We start from the raw sequence: 18,066 nt of genomic DNA, 5'->3' as shown, positions 1-18,066 counted from the left end.
AATTTTGTTAGGAATAATGGACCCGCACAGACACTTGTGTCTATTGAAAGTTTAGGTTTTTTCTTATTCTTCATGGTTTCTCTATCAGGGCTTGCGTTGTCTTCAGAGTCATCGCTTGGTGATAATGGCGGTGGTGGTATGTCCAGTGAGAGTGTGGTTTTGATATTTGGATTTAATTTATATTGAATTGGGAATGAGAAGATAGAACCTCGGTCATAATCAAGAGGTGAATATGTATCAATGACGACTATATGTTCAGTATCAAAGCGGACTTGTTTTTGTATTCTTTTCCTTTTCCTTGAATTTATTAAACAAGAATCCATGGTTATTGTTGTTGTATTAAGGGCAATAGACATTTTAAATATTATATTTACAGTAAAGAGAAGAAAAGTAAAGAAGAAAAAAAAAACTTTTTTATATACTTTTTCTTTTCTATAATTGCTTTTGTGGTAAAAATAGCTTTTATTCATGTTACACCGATGTTGGTTAAAAATAGCTTTTTTGTTCGAGGCCAAGACTTTTTATTTTTGGCTTATTGTATTTACTACTTGGTCAATCACTTCACGTTCTTGATCAGTAATGGGCCAACACGCTATATGAGGTATTGAATATGACTGATGTATTCGCCAATACTATCTGCCTTACAAACATTCAACGCCATAAATATTTCAAGTACAACTTTTTTCATTTTTTTTCTTTTCCTTTAATCAATTATAGTATTCAATAATCACACTCAGCATCTTTGTCATTTCTTCTCTTCCAATTGATATTTTTGCAAATCCTTGTAACATTTTGGCTTTTTGTTGGTTTTGAATTGTGTCCATTTTGTGAAATGGATTGGGCTTGCTTAATTGATTATCCAATGAAGGTAAAAATAACTGTAGTACAATCAATGTGCAGTCTATTCGTATTGTTTGAAGCGGTCTGCATCTTTCTGCTTTTTTTAGAAGTACCCTTATCATTGTCACATTCATTTGAATCTGATGTAGTACTTTTCTTGTTTCATTTACTAGGAATGTTAGCTTTCTCTTCTTTTCTTCATCTGATGAAGATGACATTACTCTTATGACTTGAGAGCAACGCATTTTAGGATAGTTTAAAAAAGTATTAGGCTTATGCCCATCACACTTAAGTGGATAGTAAGTAGACACAGATGCAAGTCGAGTTATTGACCCCTTAGTAATCGCATACATTACATGAAATGCTCTACAAAGCAATCGGATGCGGTTCATACCTTTCTTTCTTTTGAAAAACTCAACAATTCATATGCAAGGCATAATCCTTTTGATTTTTGGCATAATAAAGCACGTCTATAATAAGCAATGATAAACAGAGTATGCTATAATTGTATGATTTATTGACACCTATCAAAACAATAGATTCCTATTGAACGAATAGGACTCCATAACACTTTTAATGTCTCTATTCCACACGACACAAACAGTAGTAGTAAAAATACCAAAGGTTGTGAGCTTTAATGCGCCTACTTTATTTAGGCTTCAAAACACTTTATAGTAAACAAATTGGACGTTATTATGATCCATTATGTATTTATTATAGACTTGTTTTTTCTTTTATAATTATATCTCTTCCAGAATCAGTCATCCTTAAGTACCTTATCTATTTTGCAACATGTTACCGTAAAATATAAGCACCAAGTCCAAATACAAAGTATATTTAGTCAATCTTGATGGACAGGTACATTACAAACTATTTTATAAAGGCAATATAAATTTTTTAAAAAAAATTACAGTGACCCAAATCTACATTTTCCATCAAAAAATACAATAAGATCCTTGCCGACTGATTTATATTTTCTACAAATATCGCAATATCTCTACAAAGTCAATGATGAAATCAGTAAATTACGTAATATAGTACATCACTCACCCTTGATTTTCTTGCACTCTAACATTGCCAAACGCAGATCAGTTCTTTGACAGCAGCATCTTTCCGCGGTAGAGCATAAGAAAAAAGAAGATATACTTGATACTGATCTCTACTGTGAAATACAGTTGTTTGTGTGATGAAATCTAGTGTGGGAAACATATTTATTATTGAGTACTTTGTTGAAAGCATTGTTCTCTGTTAAAGAGAGAAAAGAAGTATAATAGCAAAAATAGGCTTTTATTTATTTAATTTAAGGTGCTCAAATAATGACTTGAAATACCACGTAAGATATCTTTTTCAGTGAAAGAATAGTCATAATCCACTTTGATGGTGGATATTTTATACAGTAAATGAGTAACTATTCCATCATTTATACATTTTGATATAGTACGTTTATCTCTTTCGGTGAAAGAGGATCAAATAATATTAGTTTTTCTAAAAATAAATACGTAGGGTTGGAAAGGATACATGTACGCATTTACTTAATATAGGAAACAAATATTACTTTATTCGCTTTTTAGACATAAGACGTCCTTTTTGTCTGCTTCATAGCGTACAGTTGTATATCAGGTCAACTCGTTTATGAAAGAATAATCTTCACTTTCAAGGTATGATATGTTGTCTACGATTTGTTTTACGTGTCGGAATTTACTAAAATTAATTAAACAAGACCGTTGATAGATTGTTGAATTTCTATCTAAAAAAAAGGTAATGCCCTTTAAAATCAGTGGAAAAAATGGGATACAAGGGGGTTTTGCTTTTTTTAATGCTGTGCTGTAATGTTTCGTGCTATTATTTACACCCAGGTACTTTGCAAGCTGTCTATACGATTCTTTGACATCGTCAAATATTTCATTCAATTCTCTTAACTAATCAAGTGTCATTATAATAATCATGTTCGAATGAAAATCATTCCGTTCTAAGCAAATCTTTCGCTTTTTAGGCTTTCTACTCGTTTATAATATAAGTAAATATATGACTTGTTTTGGCAATTTGAATCATTTTTTGTATAACTTCTTTGTGTTGTCTTGTGTCTATTGACCTGGTCTATAACCCACTGGTCTAACTTACTGACCCCATTTATCGCTAAAGTGCTACAGCTATTTTCTTCTTGTCGTTTTTTATAATGTAAATAACCTTGTACCGTGATAATTTTTGATAAGCAAAAATTAACGATCGTTAGGTACGTAGCAATATCCCTTGTATTCATGTTTATATGTGTATTATCATAAATTGAGTTCAGTAGAGTGGATGTTAGTTCCACAGAAGGTCGTCGTACAATGTTATATCGATGAATAGCGATTGTTTTTAGGCAAGTAGAAAAAGCAAAAAAATTTGATTTAAAAGAATATGGTGTCTATACTTGTATTAGTGAGATACAATCAAAGACACATATACATTTAGTACTATTAGGACTGATAATTTTTTTATCTTTGCTTCAATCACTTGCTTTATTATATCTATTTGCACTGTGTATCCAGCATGAAGAACATCGCCGTTCAAAAAAGCTTCTAAACAATTCATTAAGATTGTATTATCCTAAAAATCTTGAAATTGTATTTTTATCTATCGTACAATAACATTCAATACTCTTTTCTTTATATATTCAGTAAAATTAATAAAAAATAGTTTTCACAGGTTACTTGAGTTGTATATACTGCTGCCACTCTTGGTGATAGTCCCCAGAGGGAACTGGTTGGCAAAATCTTGTTATCAAATTCTCTAATAATTCGCATAAACTCGTAAAAAATGGGTGACACGATATAAATGTATCCAAATCATCCAATTCTAATAAAAAAATAGTTTAGAAACTTGTATCTATTTTTATTTTATTACCTCGGCTTGCTTCATCTATTAGTTCCATGAATAGTCTGTCCAAGGTGTCTGCGACTATTTGCATTTTATCGACCAAAAGGACTTGCATAACCATCACTTCCTTTCCATCCTCTAAAACGCGAACCATGCTACTCTTCTTCTTATCTTAGCTGTAATGTCATGGATACACAAAAATTTCTTTTTTAGTTTGCCAAGGTTTAAGAAGAAATACCAGCTTAAAACGTTTTTTGATTTATTGTGCCTAATCAATGATGCTGATTTTTTAATAAATACTGGTTTTGTGTACTCTTCAGTTGACATTTTGTTTGTATTAATATAGTAAGATAACCTGTATATAGACTATATCGCTTTTTGCTGGAAACAAATTAGTTTTTCTTTCTTTCTGTGGAGAAAACTTCACATCACTCAATAGCCCTTTTAGGCTATTGCTAGCCATCATTTTTTCTTGATCAATTTTTAATTGAACTGTTTAATTTTCACCTTTTGCTAAGCAAGAAAGGTACGAGTCAATTTCTTTCCCATTAAGCATAGATATAAATAAAATATTCAATGCTTTTTATGGTTATTGCTGAGTTACCTGTTTCATTGTTCAGTGTCATACTTTTCGCAGTCAAAAAATTTCAAAAGGAGCAAGAGGCTCCTTTTATGCTTCTATTGTTCCTTTTCTCGTTCTGAAAGCACAAACTTCATGCTTACTGTTACAAGTTCCCTTGTAAATTGTATTTAAGTTGACGTTCTTTATCTGTATATACAGCTTTGTCCTTATTTGTGACCATCATTAATTACAGCCTCCTCTTCAATCATTTACTGTGACAAGAAAAAGAGTGCTGCAGTAATAACTTGGTTAAGCATTCGCTCACAAAAGAAAATTTATGAATCACTGCAAATAATACCGAATATTACTTGATTATTAAGAGCTTAGTGTTACTAATTTTAAGAACACATGGAATAAGCAATAATCTACTAAATGTTCAATCCAATAGTGACTCTGACAAGCATTTTTTATGACACCAAAACCATGAAAAGAATATTGCTGGTATTGGCAAAATATATTGTGGACAACATCCATGTATTTTGTTCGCTGTATACTTGGGTTTTTTGAGTGATGTTGGATTGAGGCTTGAATTAGCGAATTGTAAGATTTTAATTAAACTTGAAGATGAATGTGAAGTAACTGAGTTAATATAAATCATGTGTGAATTTTGAACAGGTCTGGGTTTACCAATTGATTATAAATTTAGAACCACAAGATGTAGCCTCCACAATTGACGACCAGAACTTCACATTAGTACTGCTTTCTGAGAGGCGCTCAAGAAGTTCAGGTGCTATGTTCTCCGAATAGCGCAGGTACTGTTTCAATCTACGAATGGATTTTAATTTGCGTATGATTCACACCAAAATAAGCTTACACATGATTGATAATCTTGATCACCAGAAACTCATCATTGGCAGCAGCCTTAAACCTGGAATAGGCCCTTTTGAGAATGTTGCTCTCAGGCCCTCTGCTTGCATGCTCCGATGCGTTCCTATCGCGATGGTCGTAACCGTTACCCTTTTGTCGCCTTTCTGGATGTCAAGGCCGCCTATGATACCGTCAACAGTCGTATCATATGACAATCCATGCTCACTTCTTCTGCTCCTTTCTGTGGTCTTGTTGCTGTCTAATTTCTTTGATGATGTCTCAGTGTCTGTCTTGCTGCAGAACAATGTCTCCACTCCTTTCTCTCTGAGTACAGGTGTACTTCAGGGCTCTGTCCTAAGTCCCCACCTGTACTTTATCTATATCAATACACTTCCTGTTCTTCTTCATTCCGATGCTTCCTCTTCAACCACTTTGGTTCTTACTTTATCTCCTTTTGGTCCTCCTGGTCCTGGGTCTATGGTTCCTCCTGATCTTCCTTTTGGTCCGTCTCTTTCTCCCTCTTCTTCGTCTCCGTTGCCCTCTCCCACCAAATGTCTATTTTATGCTGAGGATGTAGCTCTGGTTGGGTCTGCTCGCAAAGTTTGGCATATGCTAGACCTAGCACAGATACATTCACTCATGCTCGGTTACAGGTGAAGCCCTTCTAAATGTGCCGTGTTGAATCTGTTTGCTTGTTCTTCTAGTAGCTATGCCCGACCATCTCTCTACGGTGAGGACCTTTCTTCTGTAGATGGGCTCATATACTTTGATGTTCCTTTTGATCCCTATGAACTCTCGGCCCCTACTACGATCAAGCATCGTTCTTCTTCCTCCTTGATGATTATGGCCCAACTATCAACAATGAGTCTCAATCGCAATGGTTTCCCTCTCCTGTTCTTCTCTCGTATTTATGCCGCCTTTGCACAACCAAAAATTGAATATGGCCTAGCCATGCTCATCGTCCTCAAGAGAACTACAATGTCCTTGCCCATACTCATCTGATGCTTTGTCCTTCTATGTCGTCTTTTCTTTGGTCGTGCCTGCCGTTTTCGTCGGCTGGCTTCCCCTCCTACTACCAAAATCTTATAGTGCACGCTGCGGAGGAGACCACGGAATTAGTGTAGTTGCTTATTAGCCAGTGCTCCAACTACAATTCACATACCATTTCACTCTCTTGGTGCCTCTTAGGGGGGCTTGTACTTTTATCTCTGGGATGTAATTATAATGATCCATGATAACTTGTTAGTTATCCTTTCAATAAAGTTACACAAATTTTCGTCTGAGAATGTTGCTCCAGTTTTTTTGTTCGACCATCTATATAAAAACTACTACTTTTGGTTCTAAAATCCATGAAATTTTTTATCTTTAGTTTACAGACCTTTTTAACAACACTATCACTGATAAAATTGTTTTTTAATTGGGTGTATTAGTAGAGTTTAGAAAGTTGAGCATTCAGAATGTCGCGCTGCTCTTATATTAAGGAATTCAAGTGTTCCTCTTGTTTCGCATCCGTCAAATCAATAATATTGTTTAGCCCGCAACTATTAATCAAAAAAGCTAGAGAGTAAAAGATAAATTAATCAATAGAAATCCTACGTGGCAAAATATTGGTGACGGGCTGAGAGATTCAAAAACTGTTCCTCTTGGTTCAAGACAGTAATACAAATGATTGATATAGATATATTGGTTTCATTTGCCTTAACAGAGATGTTAAGCTCCTTTTTCCCTTTCTCATTATTCCTTTTATCTTTATTCGACTTCGAGGCGGTAACGACTCTCTTGATGCGACCACTTCCTGGGACACTCTTTTTAGTATTATAGTATCTTTGCCCAGTTTCAGAAGCAGTATTATGCCTAAATATGGTTGCTTCTAGTCGCTGTTATTTTGCACCATTCATTTCGCTACAAATAGCGACATCCCACTACACCATTGCATTGTCTAATTCAAGACATTAGAAAAAATGTTAATAATTGTCATATAAGCGCTATGATTAAGGACAGATTTTTTACAAGATATCCGGAATTGATAGTTCATTCTGTCCATTCTTTGGTATCCTTGATCTCATTTTGCTTAGCTACCATGTTCACGGTTTTTTTCTAAATTCATCCTTCTGCAATCGGTCTATGCTGCACCTTGTATGCACCTTCCATGAGGAATTCTGGTATGCCATTCTTGCTCTTGTAATTGCGAATGAGCCATTCTATTGAATTCCTAGTAAATAAATATCAGCGATAATACAATAAGTACGCCATGTCAATATGCTACCATGTTTCAGCCAATTTCTTTTGTGGATAAAAGACAATGGACTATTTACACTGAATTTATGACCTGATGACACTTCAACTTTTTTTTGTAACAGCATTTTGGCAGAAGGTCCCACTGCAAATAATACCAAATATTACTCGAATTTTGCTATTAGACCAAGAAAAGACGTTCAATCAGATTCATCTATGTCATCCTCATACCTGTATAACGTGTTTTGGACTACTTCCTCGATTGATCAATTGCATAACCTTCTTGTTTTTCAACACTTCTATATGTGTCATTGTCAATGGTTTTCTTTCGGTGCCCTTTGCACAGAGTCAAGGAGATTCTCTTTCGTTGCTGCTTTTTAATATTGCTATTGAACCTCTTCTGCGCACCATCTATGCCTCTGCATCTATTCCTAGCTTTCCTTTCCAAGAGGGCTCTGACGAAAACGTGTTCTTTTTTTTTTTTTAAAAAAAAAAAAATAATCTCGGAGTATTACTAGTATGCTTTGTATTGATAGATTAACCTAATGTTAACGATGAATTTTTTCAAGGGCGATATCACAAACTGCGCTCAATCTGGTTTGACAAGGTTAACAACAAAAAATAGGCAGTTAACTTTTTAATAGGAAAAATAATGATAGTACTTAAGCGTTTCCTTATATTCTCTTTGTATTTAATTTTGCGTTTATTATTTTTGGATATAATGAATTTAATGCGTCAAGGAGGTCCAGCATTGCTTTAAAATGTAAATTCCCATTCGGTTAAGGCGAATTTTTGTATTCCCTTCGCCCAGCTCTTCTTATTCATCTTTATATCGCTCTCTAATTCATAAATTTAGTATAATGATTCTTAATTTTAGTAATTGGTAGAATAAAATCAATACTCTATTCGATTACAAAAAGTAAAGACAAGTATAAATTCACGCAAAGAAAAGAATGAAAGATAGTAATGAGTGTTCCGTCTTGGGCCAAGCAGTACAATTCTTTGACTCCATAACATGATTTGAAGAGTAGTTTTAATCAAATGTTATTCTTATTAACATATGATGCCCAGTAATCACTTATACCGAACAAGTAGATGCTTGCTGAAAATCAAAAACTCCCATCCCCTTTCCCCTAAAAAACAAAAAAAAAAAAAAAAAAAAGTGAATAATGAATTAAGTCTTGTTAAAGAAGTCTAGGAAGAGAATAGCAATTTTTCAGCAAAAATCAACATATTTCAGTTGATCTAATCGTACCTAGAGGAAAAATATGATAAATTGAGCCGAATTCAATAAATCCAACGTCGTTAGTCAACGATGATATAAAAATAAATTTCATCTATCATTCTGTCTTTAAAACCACCATGCCTTTTGTTAACCTGCACATCAAGCTCCAAGTACATAATTAAATATTTATGGAGCAAAATTTGACAAGAGAAGCTTCTGCGCACACTGATATTAAAAAGCTTATTGCAAGCTTGAGCTATGAAGCACTGTTTAACTGCTACATTAATTAGCAAGTTCTTTATTTTCTTGCACTTAAACCGATCAGAGATGATATCTAGGAAGGAGTGAAATTTGGAAAGTGAATTGATAATGTTAATAACTATAGCATTTATTTTTTAAAAAAAAATGTCACTGCCATCGGATCAGTTGATAAATAAGGCAAGCAATATGAGCAAACCGGACAATAGCAAATAATTGTTTTATAAATATTAACATTACATCACCATACTAAATTTTATTACAGAAGAAGGAGCAGCTCACTGAAAAAAAATAAAGGAATAAAGAAAGTAGGAAAAGTTGTTTATAATCAATTCTAGTACAATCATTTCTTATTATAATAATCTACGCTATATGAGTATATCGTAGTCTGCAACAAAAGCTGCTATGTTAATAATTGACTGTTTGTCATGTAAGTCAGCACAAAGAGTATTTTTCTCCATTCATTAAACAAGTTATAAGATTGAAAGTAACAATGCCAAGTACCTTCATGCATTTTATATAAAAAAGACAGTAATTATATAAAATTAAGATAAAACGGGTAGCTTAGTAGTAAAGTGGTCTACAAGCATTTATTTATTAAGAAGGAATCAAACCTTTGAATTCTTCAAAGCTGATTTGACCATCGTTATTTGTATCCGCATCTTTAATCATATCTTTGATTTCTTCTCCAGTCAGCTTCTCTCCCAGCTCACTCATCACTTGCTTTAGCTCTTCTTCACTTATATGTCCATCACCATTTTTATCAAACTTTTCAAAGCATACTTTTAGTTCATCTGCTTCGTGCCGGCTCATGCTTCGAAAATAGCCTGCTTTATCTTGATTGCTTTGTTGGTCTTCTCTTGGGGTGGACACAGGCGACGAACTGATGACTTCTGTCATGACATTTACAAACGCATCAAAATCTATGCTTCCACTGTTGTTTTTGTCATTCTTTTGTACAACCAGTTTGATTTTTTGCTCATCAGTTTCTACTACGCCTAGACTCTTTAATATATCCATGAGCTGCTTCACGTTAATTACACCTTTATGCTCAGTGTCGTACAGACTAAAAGCTACGAGAAAACAGTGGTATGAGCCACATTGGGAGATATTATAAACAGAAATTAAAGTTACCTTCATGTAAGCTTTTGAGTTCTTCTTTATTAACTTTTGACATTTGTATTTTTGCGTAAAAAAAGAATAGAGAAAAAGAAATGAAAACAAGAGATTACGTAAATCCTGTTATTTAAAGGACAGAGATTAGGATCCCGCCTTTTGAACAGGAAAATAACTACACAAGTTTTTCTTTTTCTTGTTGTTTGGGTTAACTTGTAAGTATAAGACGCATTTTGCTCTCATTTTATTTTATAATAAATGCGACTGAATAAAATAAACTTGATCGCCACGATGACGATTTCAATTTTTTTATGCTTGCACTACATGATGCAATCTTGCCGTACATAGTGGGTTTATCAAGCTTTCGACGTATTTACTAGAGCTTCACTTTAACTATAACAGCCTGATGAAACTAGTACGAAAATAAATACTTGGTTATTAATACTTCTTTGAAACCATGCAATATAAATCAGATATTGAACAACGAGAGTTCCATAGATGGCTTATGGTAAAAGCTCTGAGCACTCTTCCAAGTAATATAGGCTTGGCAAAATAGTGGTTAAACTGACGATATCATTTATTTTTGCCTGAGATGTTACTATCACAGGCAGTTTGGGAAAATATCATAGCCACACAAAGTTGAATATCAGCCACGCAAGCTGTAACACAATATGTTACCAAAACACTCCGTACCAAATAACAACTCCTATTGTAAATCCAATAATACAGATTATATATTCTTAAAGGTTTATCCATTCAAACTAGAATTGACTCTTTATCCATGTACAAAGGTTACTTGTTCAAACGGACTCTTATATACTACAGTATAGCTTTCAGTCTTTGCATATTTGTATTCTTTATTGTTTAGGCGATATAAGAACGATGGCGTACGCACATTTTAACATTATGAATCTTTTTTTTTTTTTTTTTTTAGAAAATAAGTTTATTTAATTGAAGAAGTCGTACGTAAGGAATGGGGGTGTGCTTTAATAAAAGATGAATAGGAAGAGACGAAAGAATTGGAGTGAAAGAAGCCTGATAGAAAGATATAAATCAAAACAAACCTTTTTTCAACAGGAACCCCGTATTTTTAAGCCCATTACTGTCATTGAAGCTCTGCATTTTATCTGAGCATGAAATGAGGGGATTTTTTTCTTTTAATTGAAGGTTGACACCCAAATAAAGAACGAACATGCACATGTGAAACAAACTTGTAGTGATAAACTAACCTGACAACTTAATTTCAAATTTACGCGTCGTAGTTTACTAACCACTTATATTGCCATGGCAACTTCTATGAATTTTCTCTTTATTTATGCTAACATACTTACTACAGTTTCATAAATAAAATTAAATATTGAAAAGTTTTTTTTAATATTTGTATCACAGACGAAGTTTACATGCGGAAGAGACAAAGGTGTCTGTGCAAGGGTTCTTATTTTAGATACATTATTGCAATATTTTTTTTTATTATGAATGTATATATAAAAACAAGTGGGAATCAAGAAAGAGAATATTTTATGCTGTACAATTGAATTGATTTATGCCAAATGAACTAAAAGGAGTATATTCGGAGCTATTTTCAGTCTTATTTGTATGAATGATGCCTTCCATAAACTGATATGTCGTTTCTTTTGTTTCCACAGATTTATTATTCATTTTCTTTCTTTCTTTTAATTTATTCTCGTTATTGGACGTTTGCTCGGTTCTTTGTCGTTTTTTAATATTATCTGTTTTCATCGAAAGCGGTCGCTTCTCATGGTGTAATTTTAAGCTTTTTACAAATAAAAAATCAGTCAAAAATAAAACATCATGCACATATTTTATCCTATTTACTAGAGACCACAAGCATTACACAAAGGTGAACCATCCACATCTCGTCTCCAAAGTGGTGTTGTGGATGTGGCACAATTTGAACATATTGGCTGGGTAAAACTTTCTTCATCTTTAGCATCCTTTCTTGAAGACTGCGGTTTCAAATGCTTTGGTCTCGGTGTGTTGTGCAACTTTAAACTATTCAAATACATGAGAAGATGTTATATTTTACTTAAATAGGATACTTACTAGAGTCCGCAAGCGTTACAAAGTAGTTCATCCTCGGCGGACCTTCTCCATAAAGGAGTGGTTGTCGTGCTGCAGTTACTACAGATCGGTGTCTTTCCTTCGGCAGGTGAACTACTAATAGGTCCTCTTTTCATATGAGAGTTTTTCTTCAAAGGTGATAATGGCGAGGGTGGGTGAAATGTAGGAGAAGAGGCTCGAGTGGGTGGCAAGGATTTTGATTGATAAGACATGTTATCATCGTTATCATTGGCAGTATTTGATAATGGAGAAGTGTAAGAATGATATGCGTTTTGTGTATGCTGTTGGTTTTGTGGCAAAGACTGCTGCGTCAAGTGCTGTTGCTGTGATAATGGTTGTTGGGGCTGATGAATAAAGGGAGATGAGAAAGAAGAAAATGAAAGGAATGGTGTATTAGGTGTTGACTGAATAAAAGATGATTGTTGTTGTTGCTGCTGCTGCTGCTGCTGCTGCTGCTGCTGTTGTAAAAATAAATCATTTTCTGCTGATGATAGTATCAGTCTTTCTGCAGATTCAAGTGTCTCTTTTGGTAAGGTAGCTAATAACCTGTTGTGAAGAGTTCCAATTGGTATAGGAGGCATTGCTTCCGCCGAAACGTAAAGAGCAGAGCTTTGGTTGTAAAAAGCTTGTTGTTGGGAATAGTCTTGATTACAGGATAAAGCATAATTGCCTATTGGCCAATTTTGTTCCATCAGGATATTTGTACTCATCGGTTGCTGTTGGTTCGTTGCTGTGGTAATGGCATTTTCAACTGAGGTAGTATTGGTATTTAAGCAGCTCTTGAACATGTTATTCAGCTCAATAACTTGGCCACTTTCTTGATCTGACGTGAATTTTTGAAGAGTGAATTGCTCTTGCAAAAGTTCCTGTGCTTGCTTCTGTTGCTGGAGTTTCAAATTTCGCTTGTATTCAATTTCTTTTTCTTGGATATTTTTATTCTTTTTTTTATTAAAGTCAAAGTCGTCGGGAATCTTAAAAGCAGAGACGGCAGGAGTAACAGGTTTCTTTTTTTGATTTACATTATGTGAAAACCAAAGTCTCCAAGATAAATTTTCGAGTCTGGAGCCGTTTTCGAGTGAATCTTTTACTTTGGTACAGACTCTCCAAGTTTTTGAAAGATCTTCTGTTGAATCCAAATTACCAAAAGGTAAAGACTTAGTAGTTTCTTTGACTTTTAAAATGATAGGTGCCATTTGTGTTATCGGTCCTTTCTTTTTTTTTTCAGTGTTGTTGTTGCTTCTATGTTTTTTTTTTTTTTAAAAAAAAAAGGCAAAAAAAGAAAGAAAATTTAAAATAAAAATTTCTATTCTTGTTTATTAGCGGAGAAAGAAAAAAAAAAGAAAAAAGAAACAAGGGGCAATTCTTCTTTTCTACTCACACTTGCGATATATTTATCCAATGAAATGTCTCTTGTTTATCATCAATCACTACACTCATACATGTGATAATAAATACAAAAAATGAATGTGAGAAAGAAACATATTAACGTACAAACCGGCCCTTACAACTATAAGCAAACCAATTATTATAGCAAAAGTTGAAAAAAAAAAAAGAATATTTTACCATTTTTCTATCATGTCACTTTATATTCTTATCTTTTATTGTATTTATAGTCTTTATTATAGCATGTATTTTAAAAAAGAATGATACAGTTTCCTTTCATAGAAAAGAAAAGAAAGGTTTCAAACTCGTTTATGAACTGTACAATATTCATTTTCTAAGACAGGATGAATGTTTTCATGTGGAACAGTCAACCATTTTCATGTTTTCTTTTTGTTTCATTCTCTTTCATGCTATGGCTGTAACAGTATACTATTTTTCTACATAAAGTTTATTTACTCTTTCTTAATCAATTAATATAGCAATACCACTTCATTTTATTTTTATTAATAAACTGGTGATTATATTTTATGCATGGTCTAGATACACTCTGTCAGCCACATTTCTTTACAACTTATCCTTAATGACGCCATTTAAAGAGAAAAAAAAAAGACTTGGTACTGTTTTTTCAGTATAAATCCATAAGAAATTAATGATATCAAAGGATTGATTTTTCAACAAAACGTAGCTCTAGTGAGTCATTCACTTTTATTTCAAAACCGCCTATTAAAATGACTACGAAAAGTGCTGTCATAGATTAGTTAAGCACCCCATAAATTTCTTTGAGAGATGTATGAAATTCGAAAAGTATCTTTCGATATTTTATTGAATTTTCGGACTATGTTTACGTATTCCAATTTTCTTGCGTATTTTAAATTTAGCTTTGCGTATAGATATTATAAGAGTGAGTTTTCTAAAGTAAATGTGTTTATTTAATTTGGTTACACTTTCTTCAAAAATAAATAATTAAGCAGCAATAATAAAAATATAAGCATAAGGAGCAGAAAAAAGTATATGTATGAGTTAGATAATAAAGCGATGCGAGTAGTTAAGTTATAATACAACCAAACTTTTCTTTATGGACGAAGAAAAGAAAGGACAATGCGATCAAAGAATAAAATTTTAAAAGGGGATTGCTTCCATATTAAATCTAAATCAATTTAACAGTTGCTGGTATTATTATAAGTCATCACCCTCTTATTCATTGTCGTCATCATCACTGTACGAAATAACGGATGAGACATAGTGTTCAGCTACACAGCTTTCTTTTTTCTTCTTCTTCATGATCGTATTTTGATCTCATCATTGCCTGCTCTACACTATTCTTCTTGCAGATCCTGTATGTTGTTTGTCATACTCTAAAAAGAAATGCTATTAAGCATAATTATAGTATTAGAAATATTCTGTTTATTTACTTCAACAAGCGATAACCTATCATTCAATTTTTGAATAGCACCGCTTTTGATCTCGTGATGTGTTCTTGGGTAATTCATCTAATAAATGTCTTGTGCGGCATACAGGCCTTTATCAACAAGAGATAAACAACAGACGTGGCAGCTCAAGCCCATGATCTGAATAATTGAGATAGTGATCATTGGTATAATTTTTGGTGTCAAATGAGGGGCAGTGGTGATGATATGGTTGAGATGGCATTTGGCAGCTAAAGTAGCCTTGGAATTGTCATAATAAAGCTTAGATTCATTTGTGGCGGCTCGTCTAGCAAACTCGCCATTACAACAATCAAGCTTTTTCTTGCCATTTATGATGATTCTCAAGTTCAGACGAGAGGTCATCGAGTCCGTTTTGCAACCATCTAAGATGGTATCACTCCTGTTATAAACCAAGTCTAAACAAATGCTTTTATTACATTATATTTATTTCTAATACCTTAACATTGAAGAGACACATCAATTTTTTTGGAGAAGAAGGTTACAAATATAGTACCCCAGAACTTCACAATCAATGGCTGTTCTGAGCAATCATACAGGTACTCTTCAGAAAACATATAAAATTTAAATGCATGTTGTTCCATTCTAAAAGAACACAAAGTAAAGACTCATTCTTTAAACGTTTCTTCAACTTACACATGACTATATATTTCTTGATAGCCCTCTCGGAATTGTTCTTGGGCTTATAACCCTCTATCGCCTAATGCACTTGTTTGGCTGTCTGTGTATTTTTAGTCTTTATAGATATATTAGTTGACTAAAATAATAAATTCAATACAAAACATGGCCTATTAGACTTACTTTCTTAAAGCTCTTGATAATTCCGCCAATGTTGTAGTCTTTTAGACCATCATGGTGGTATTTGAATTTTGAAGATAAAAAGTTCTCTGCGTGTTTTCCAAGCATGATCATTTGTGAACCAGATGAGGTATCATTGATATCAATTATGCCATTAATACAGAGACTATAGACCAAAAGAATAGTTAACAGGTAGTGTATTTGACAAAATACAACAGCATGAACTTACTGGTACATTGATAGAGTTGACATACTCTGTGGTGGTGTGGATTTCTTAAAAGTCCATTAAGTTGAAACTTAGAGAGCGTAAGTAACGTACAAAATTGGGTTGTTTTTGGGTATCATGTGTCTTCACGAAACAGTTACAGTTCGTTGTTCACCTCCTGGCCACTACTTGGGACCAGGGAATATTTTTCAATCTAATAGGCGGCTCTGCTGCCGATGATCGCTGCATGACTATGTTGACCGACTGGTCAGATATTTTGCTGGAGAGAACCACATAAAAACTTTTGCTTGAATTATTTTCAACTGGGATCGAATTTTTTTAACGTTTGTGAGAAACTCTGAGTAAAAAACAGTGTAACAATCATTTACCCACGTTAAAGTTGGTATACAGTCATTTCAGAAAGTAAAGTCGCTAATTTTAAGTTTGAAGTCGTGCAAAAAAATTGTGCGTTCAACAATGATGTCGACTGATCCAAAAATAAAGTCATGCTCACGTGTCACGAATCTCGTTTATTTTTAATTGTCGTTTAGTAATTATCCAATAAAATTCTTGGCATTAAATTGCTATAAAAAAGGGGACAATTTTCTGTGTCGATTTAACTTCTTTCTTCCTATTTACAATTTATTTTTACAGACATTGAAGATGAGTATGCAATTTTTTTTATGAAGATGGGCAAGGGCATGTTGTTGATGAAAATGGAGATGAGCCCATGGACCTTGTTGTTGACGAAGAGCTATTCGCTATCGAAACAATAAGCTCTCGTACTCAATTTCTAATCAATAAACCTCCAGAGAGACACCTTCATATGATGCTCCCAGCTGCAGCTGAGAGGGATAGTGAAGATGCTGCAATGGAGCTATCTAATAAGCGGCAATACACATTTTACTCTGATGACGAGAAAACAAGATTTTTTCATTTATTTTTTAGTAAGTGCTTAAGTGCAGCTGCAGCTGCAAGACAGTTAGGGATTCATGTTCGTGCGGCCCAGCGATGGGTCAGACGTTATCGCAAAGATCCGGAAAGTATTTTCGAGAAAAAGAAAAGATCAGGTCGACGTCGTATTCTTGGGGAGGAGCATAAGAAATTTCTTTTAAACTACATTGATGATAATCCATCTGCTGTTGTAACTGAAGTTGTAGAAGATTTGAAACAAAATTTTGTAGATCTAAATGTTTCTCGTAGTACAGTTTACAATTTTATGACAACTCAGTGTAATCTTTCCATTAAGCAGGCGCAATTCCAACCAGTGGAAAGGAATAGCGAGGAAAAGATTCAACAACGCTACGACTGGGTCCAAAAGTGGCATCAAACCGACCTGGATTTCACAACAAATTGTGTCTTTCTTGATGAATCAGCCTTTCATATAAATCTAAAACGAGGTATGGCTTGGTCAAAGAAAGGAACGCCTGCAATAGTTACAGTTCCCACAACCAAGGCGAACACAACATCGATTTTAGGTGCCATATCCGCCACTGGTCTGATTAATGTTAGTTTGAGAGTTCCAAAACGTATTAAAAAGAGAAAGCTTGGGAGTGAGACGAATGCTTACAGCACAGGAACAGTGACAGGGCATTTTTTGAGCTTTTTAAAGGCTACTCTTGATGAAATGGACAAATATCCAGAATTGAAGGGGCATTACCTTGTCATGGATAATGCTCCTATCCATAGTTCAACTGATATAGGCAAGTATATTCACTCTCGAGGATATCGATATACTTATCTGCCTCCATATTCTCCTGAATTGAATCCAATTGAACAGTTCTGGTCGGTTGTCAAGAGTAAAGTCAAGCGAAATAAGTTCTTAGAAAAAGAATCATTAATGACTAGAATTGCTGAAGCCTGTGACAGTTTATATCTCAGTGATTTCAAAGGCTTTGTTTCTCATTCTGCTAAATGTTTTGGTAAATGCCTCAACAAAGAAAAGTTATAATCACAAGTTGCACACCTGTAGAGGAGCAGAAGAGCAGAAGAGCAGAAGAGCAGAAGAGCAGAAGAGCAGGATAATCGTGAATCCTGATTGGGCAGCGGTTTTGCAAAAAAACAACAGAAGAAAACGAAAAAAAAGGGGTCCTAAAAATGAACCTCTCCTTTCAATTTTTATAATTGTCATGACAACGCTTCGTTTATTCATCGACAACGCGTGCCACAAATGTGAAAAAGGTGGATTCCA

General features: G+C 34.0%; 9 protein-coding genes across 9 annotated transcripts; 2 read left to right on the top strand and 7 right to left on the bottom strand.

Moving 5' to 3' along the window:
• Window positions 1-707: 707 nt before the first annotated feature.
• On the bottom strand, window positions 708-1,085 carry RO3G_06243 (uncharacterized protein; the record flags this gene model as incomplete). The annotated part of the gene is made up of 2 exons (XM_067660833.1): window positions 708-878; window positions 1,011-1,085. The coding sequence occupies 2 exons, from the start codon at window positions 1,083-1,085 to the stop codon at window positions 708-710; spliced, it is 246 nt and encodes an 81-aa protein (XP_067516934.1).
• A 2,444-nt stretch (window positions 1,086-3,529) lies between these two features.
• Window positions 3,530-3,853, bottom strand: RO3G_06242 (uncharacterized protein; the record flags this gene model as incomplete). Its single annotated transcript, XM_067660832.1, has 2 exons — window positions 3,530-3,678; window positions 3,727-3,853. 2 exons carry the CDS (start codon window positions 3,851-3,853, stop codon window positions 3,530-3,532), a joined length of 276 nt encoding a protein of 91 aa, XP_067516933.1.
• Window positions 3,854-5,244: 1,391 nt separating this feature from the next.
• On the top strand, window positions 5,245-5,340 carry RO3G_06241 (uncharacterized protein; the record flags this gene model as incomplete). Its single annotated transcript, XM_067660831.1, has 1 exon — window positions 5,245-5,340. One exon carries the CDS (start codon window positions 5,245-5,247, stop codon window positions 5,338-5,340), a length of 96 nt encoding a protein of 31 aa, XP_067516932.1.
• A 1,891-nt stretch (window positions 5,341-7,231) lies between these two features.
• Window positions 7,232-7,675, bottom strand: RO3G_06240 (uncharacterized protein; the record flags this gene model as incomplete). The annotated part of the gene is made up of 3 exons (XM_067660830.1): window positions 7,232-7,340; window positions 7,395-7,435; window positions 7,595-7,675. 3 exons carry the CDS (start codon window positions 7,673-7,675, stop codon window positions 7,232-7,234), a joined length of 231 nt encoding a protein of 76 aa, XP_067516931.1.
• A 1,768-nt stretch (window positions 7,676-9,443) lies between these two features.
• Window positions 9,444-9,746, bottom strand: RO3G_06239 (uncharacterized protein; the record flags this gene model as incomplete). The annotated part of the gene is made up of 1 exon (XM_067660829.1): window positions 9,444-9,746. One exon carries the CDS (start codon window positions 9,744-9,746, stop codon window positions 9,444-9,446), a length of 303 nt encoding a protein of 100 aa, XP_067516930.1.
• A 2,051-nt stretch (window positions 9,747-11,797) lies between these two features.
• Window positions 11,798-13,237, bottom strand: RO3G_06238 (uncharacterized protein; the record flags this gene model as incomplete). Its single annotated transcript, XM_067660828.1, has 2 exons — window positions 11,798-11,975; window positions 12,027-13,237. The coding sequence occupies 2 exons, from the start codon at window positions 13,235-13,237 to the stop codon at window positions 11,798-11,800; spliced, it is 1,389 nt and encodes a 462-aa protein (XP_067516929.1).
• A 1,680-nt stretch (window positions 13,238-14,917) lies between these two features.
• RO3G_06237 (uncharacterized protein) lies at window positions 14,918-15,217 on the bottom strand (the record flags this gene model as incomplete). Its single annotated transcript, XM_067660827.1, has 1 exon — window positions 14,918-15,217. The coding sequence occupies one exon, from the start codon at window positions 15,215-15,217 to the stop codon at window positions 14,918-14,920; it is 300 nt and encodes a 99-aa protein (XP_067516928.1).
• A 355-nt stretch (window positions 15,218-15,572) lies between these two features.
• On the bottom strand, window positions 15,573-15,922 carry RO3G_06236 (uncharacterized protein; the record flags this gene model as incomplete). Its single annotated transcript, XM_067660826.1, has 3 exons — window positions 15,573-15,629; window positions 15,674-15,836; window positions 15,900-15,922. 3 exons carry the CDS (start codon window positions 15,920-15,922, stop codon window positions 15,573-15,575), a joined length of 243 nt encoding a protein of 80 aa, XP_067516927.1.
• Window positions 15,923-16,605: 683 nt separating this feature from the next.
• On the top strand, window positions 16,606-17,826 carry RO3G_06235 (uncharacterized protein; the record flags this gene model as incomplete). The annotated part of the gene is made up of 1 exon (XM_067660825.1): window positions 16,606-17,826. The coding sequence occupies one exon, from the start codon at window positions 16,606-16,608 to the stop codon at window positions 17,824-17,826; it is 1,221 nt and encodes a 406-aa protein (XP_067516926.1).
• Between the last annotated feature and the right edge of the window lie 240 nt (window positions 17,827-18,066).

This window comes from Rhizopus delemar, genomic scaffold, assembly GCF_000149305.1.
Source record: "Rhizopus delemar RA 99-880 supercont3.4 genomic scaffold, whole genome shotgun sequence".
Classification (NCBI taxonomy): Eukaryota; Fungi; Mucoromycota; class Mucoromycetes; order Mucorales; family Rhizopodaceae; genus Rhizopus; species Rhizopus delemar.
Note: the sequence above shows the minus strand (reverse complement) of the source record. Positions and strands in the feature narration are given on the sequence as shown.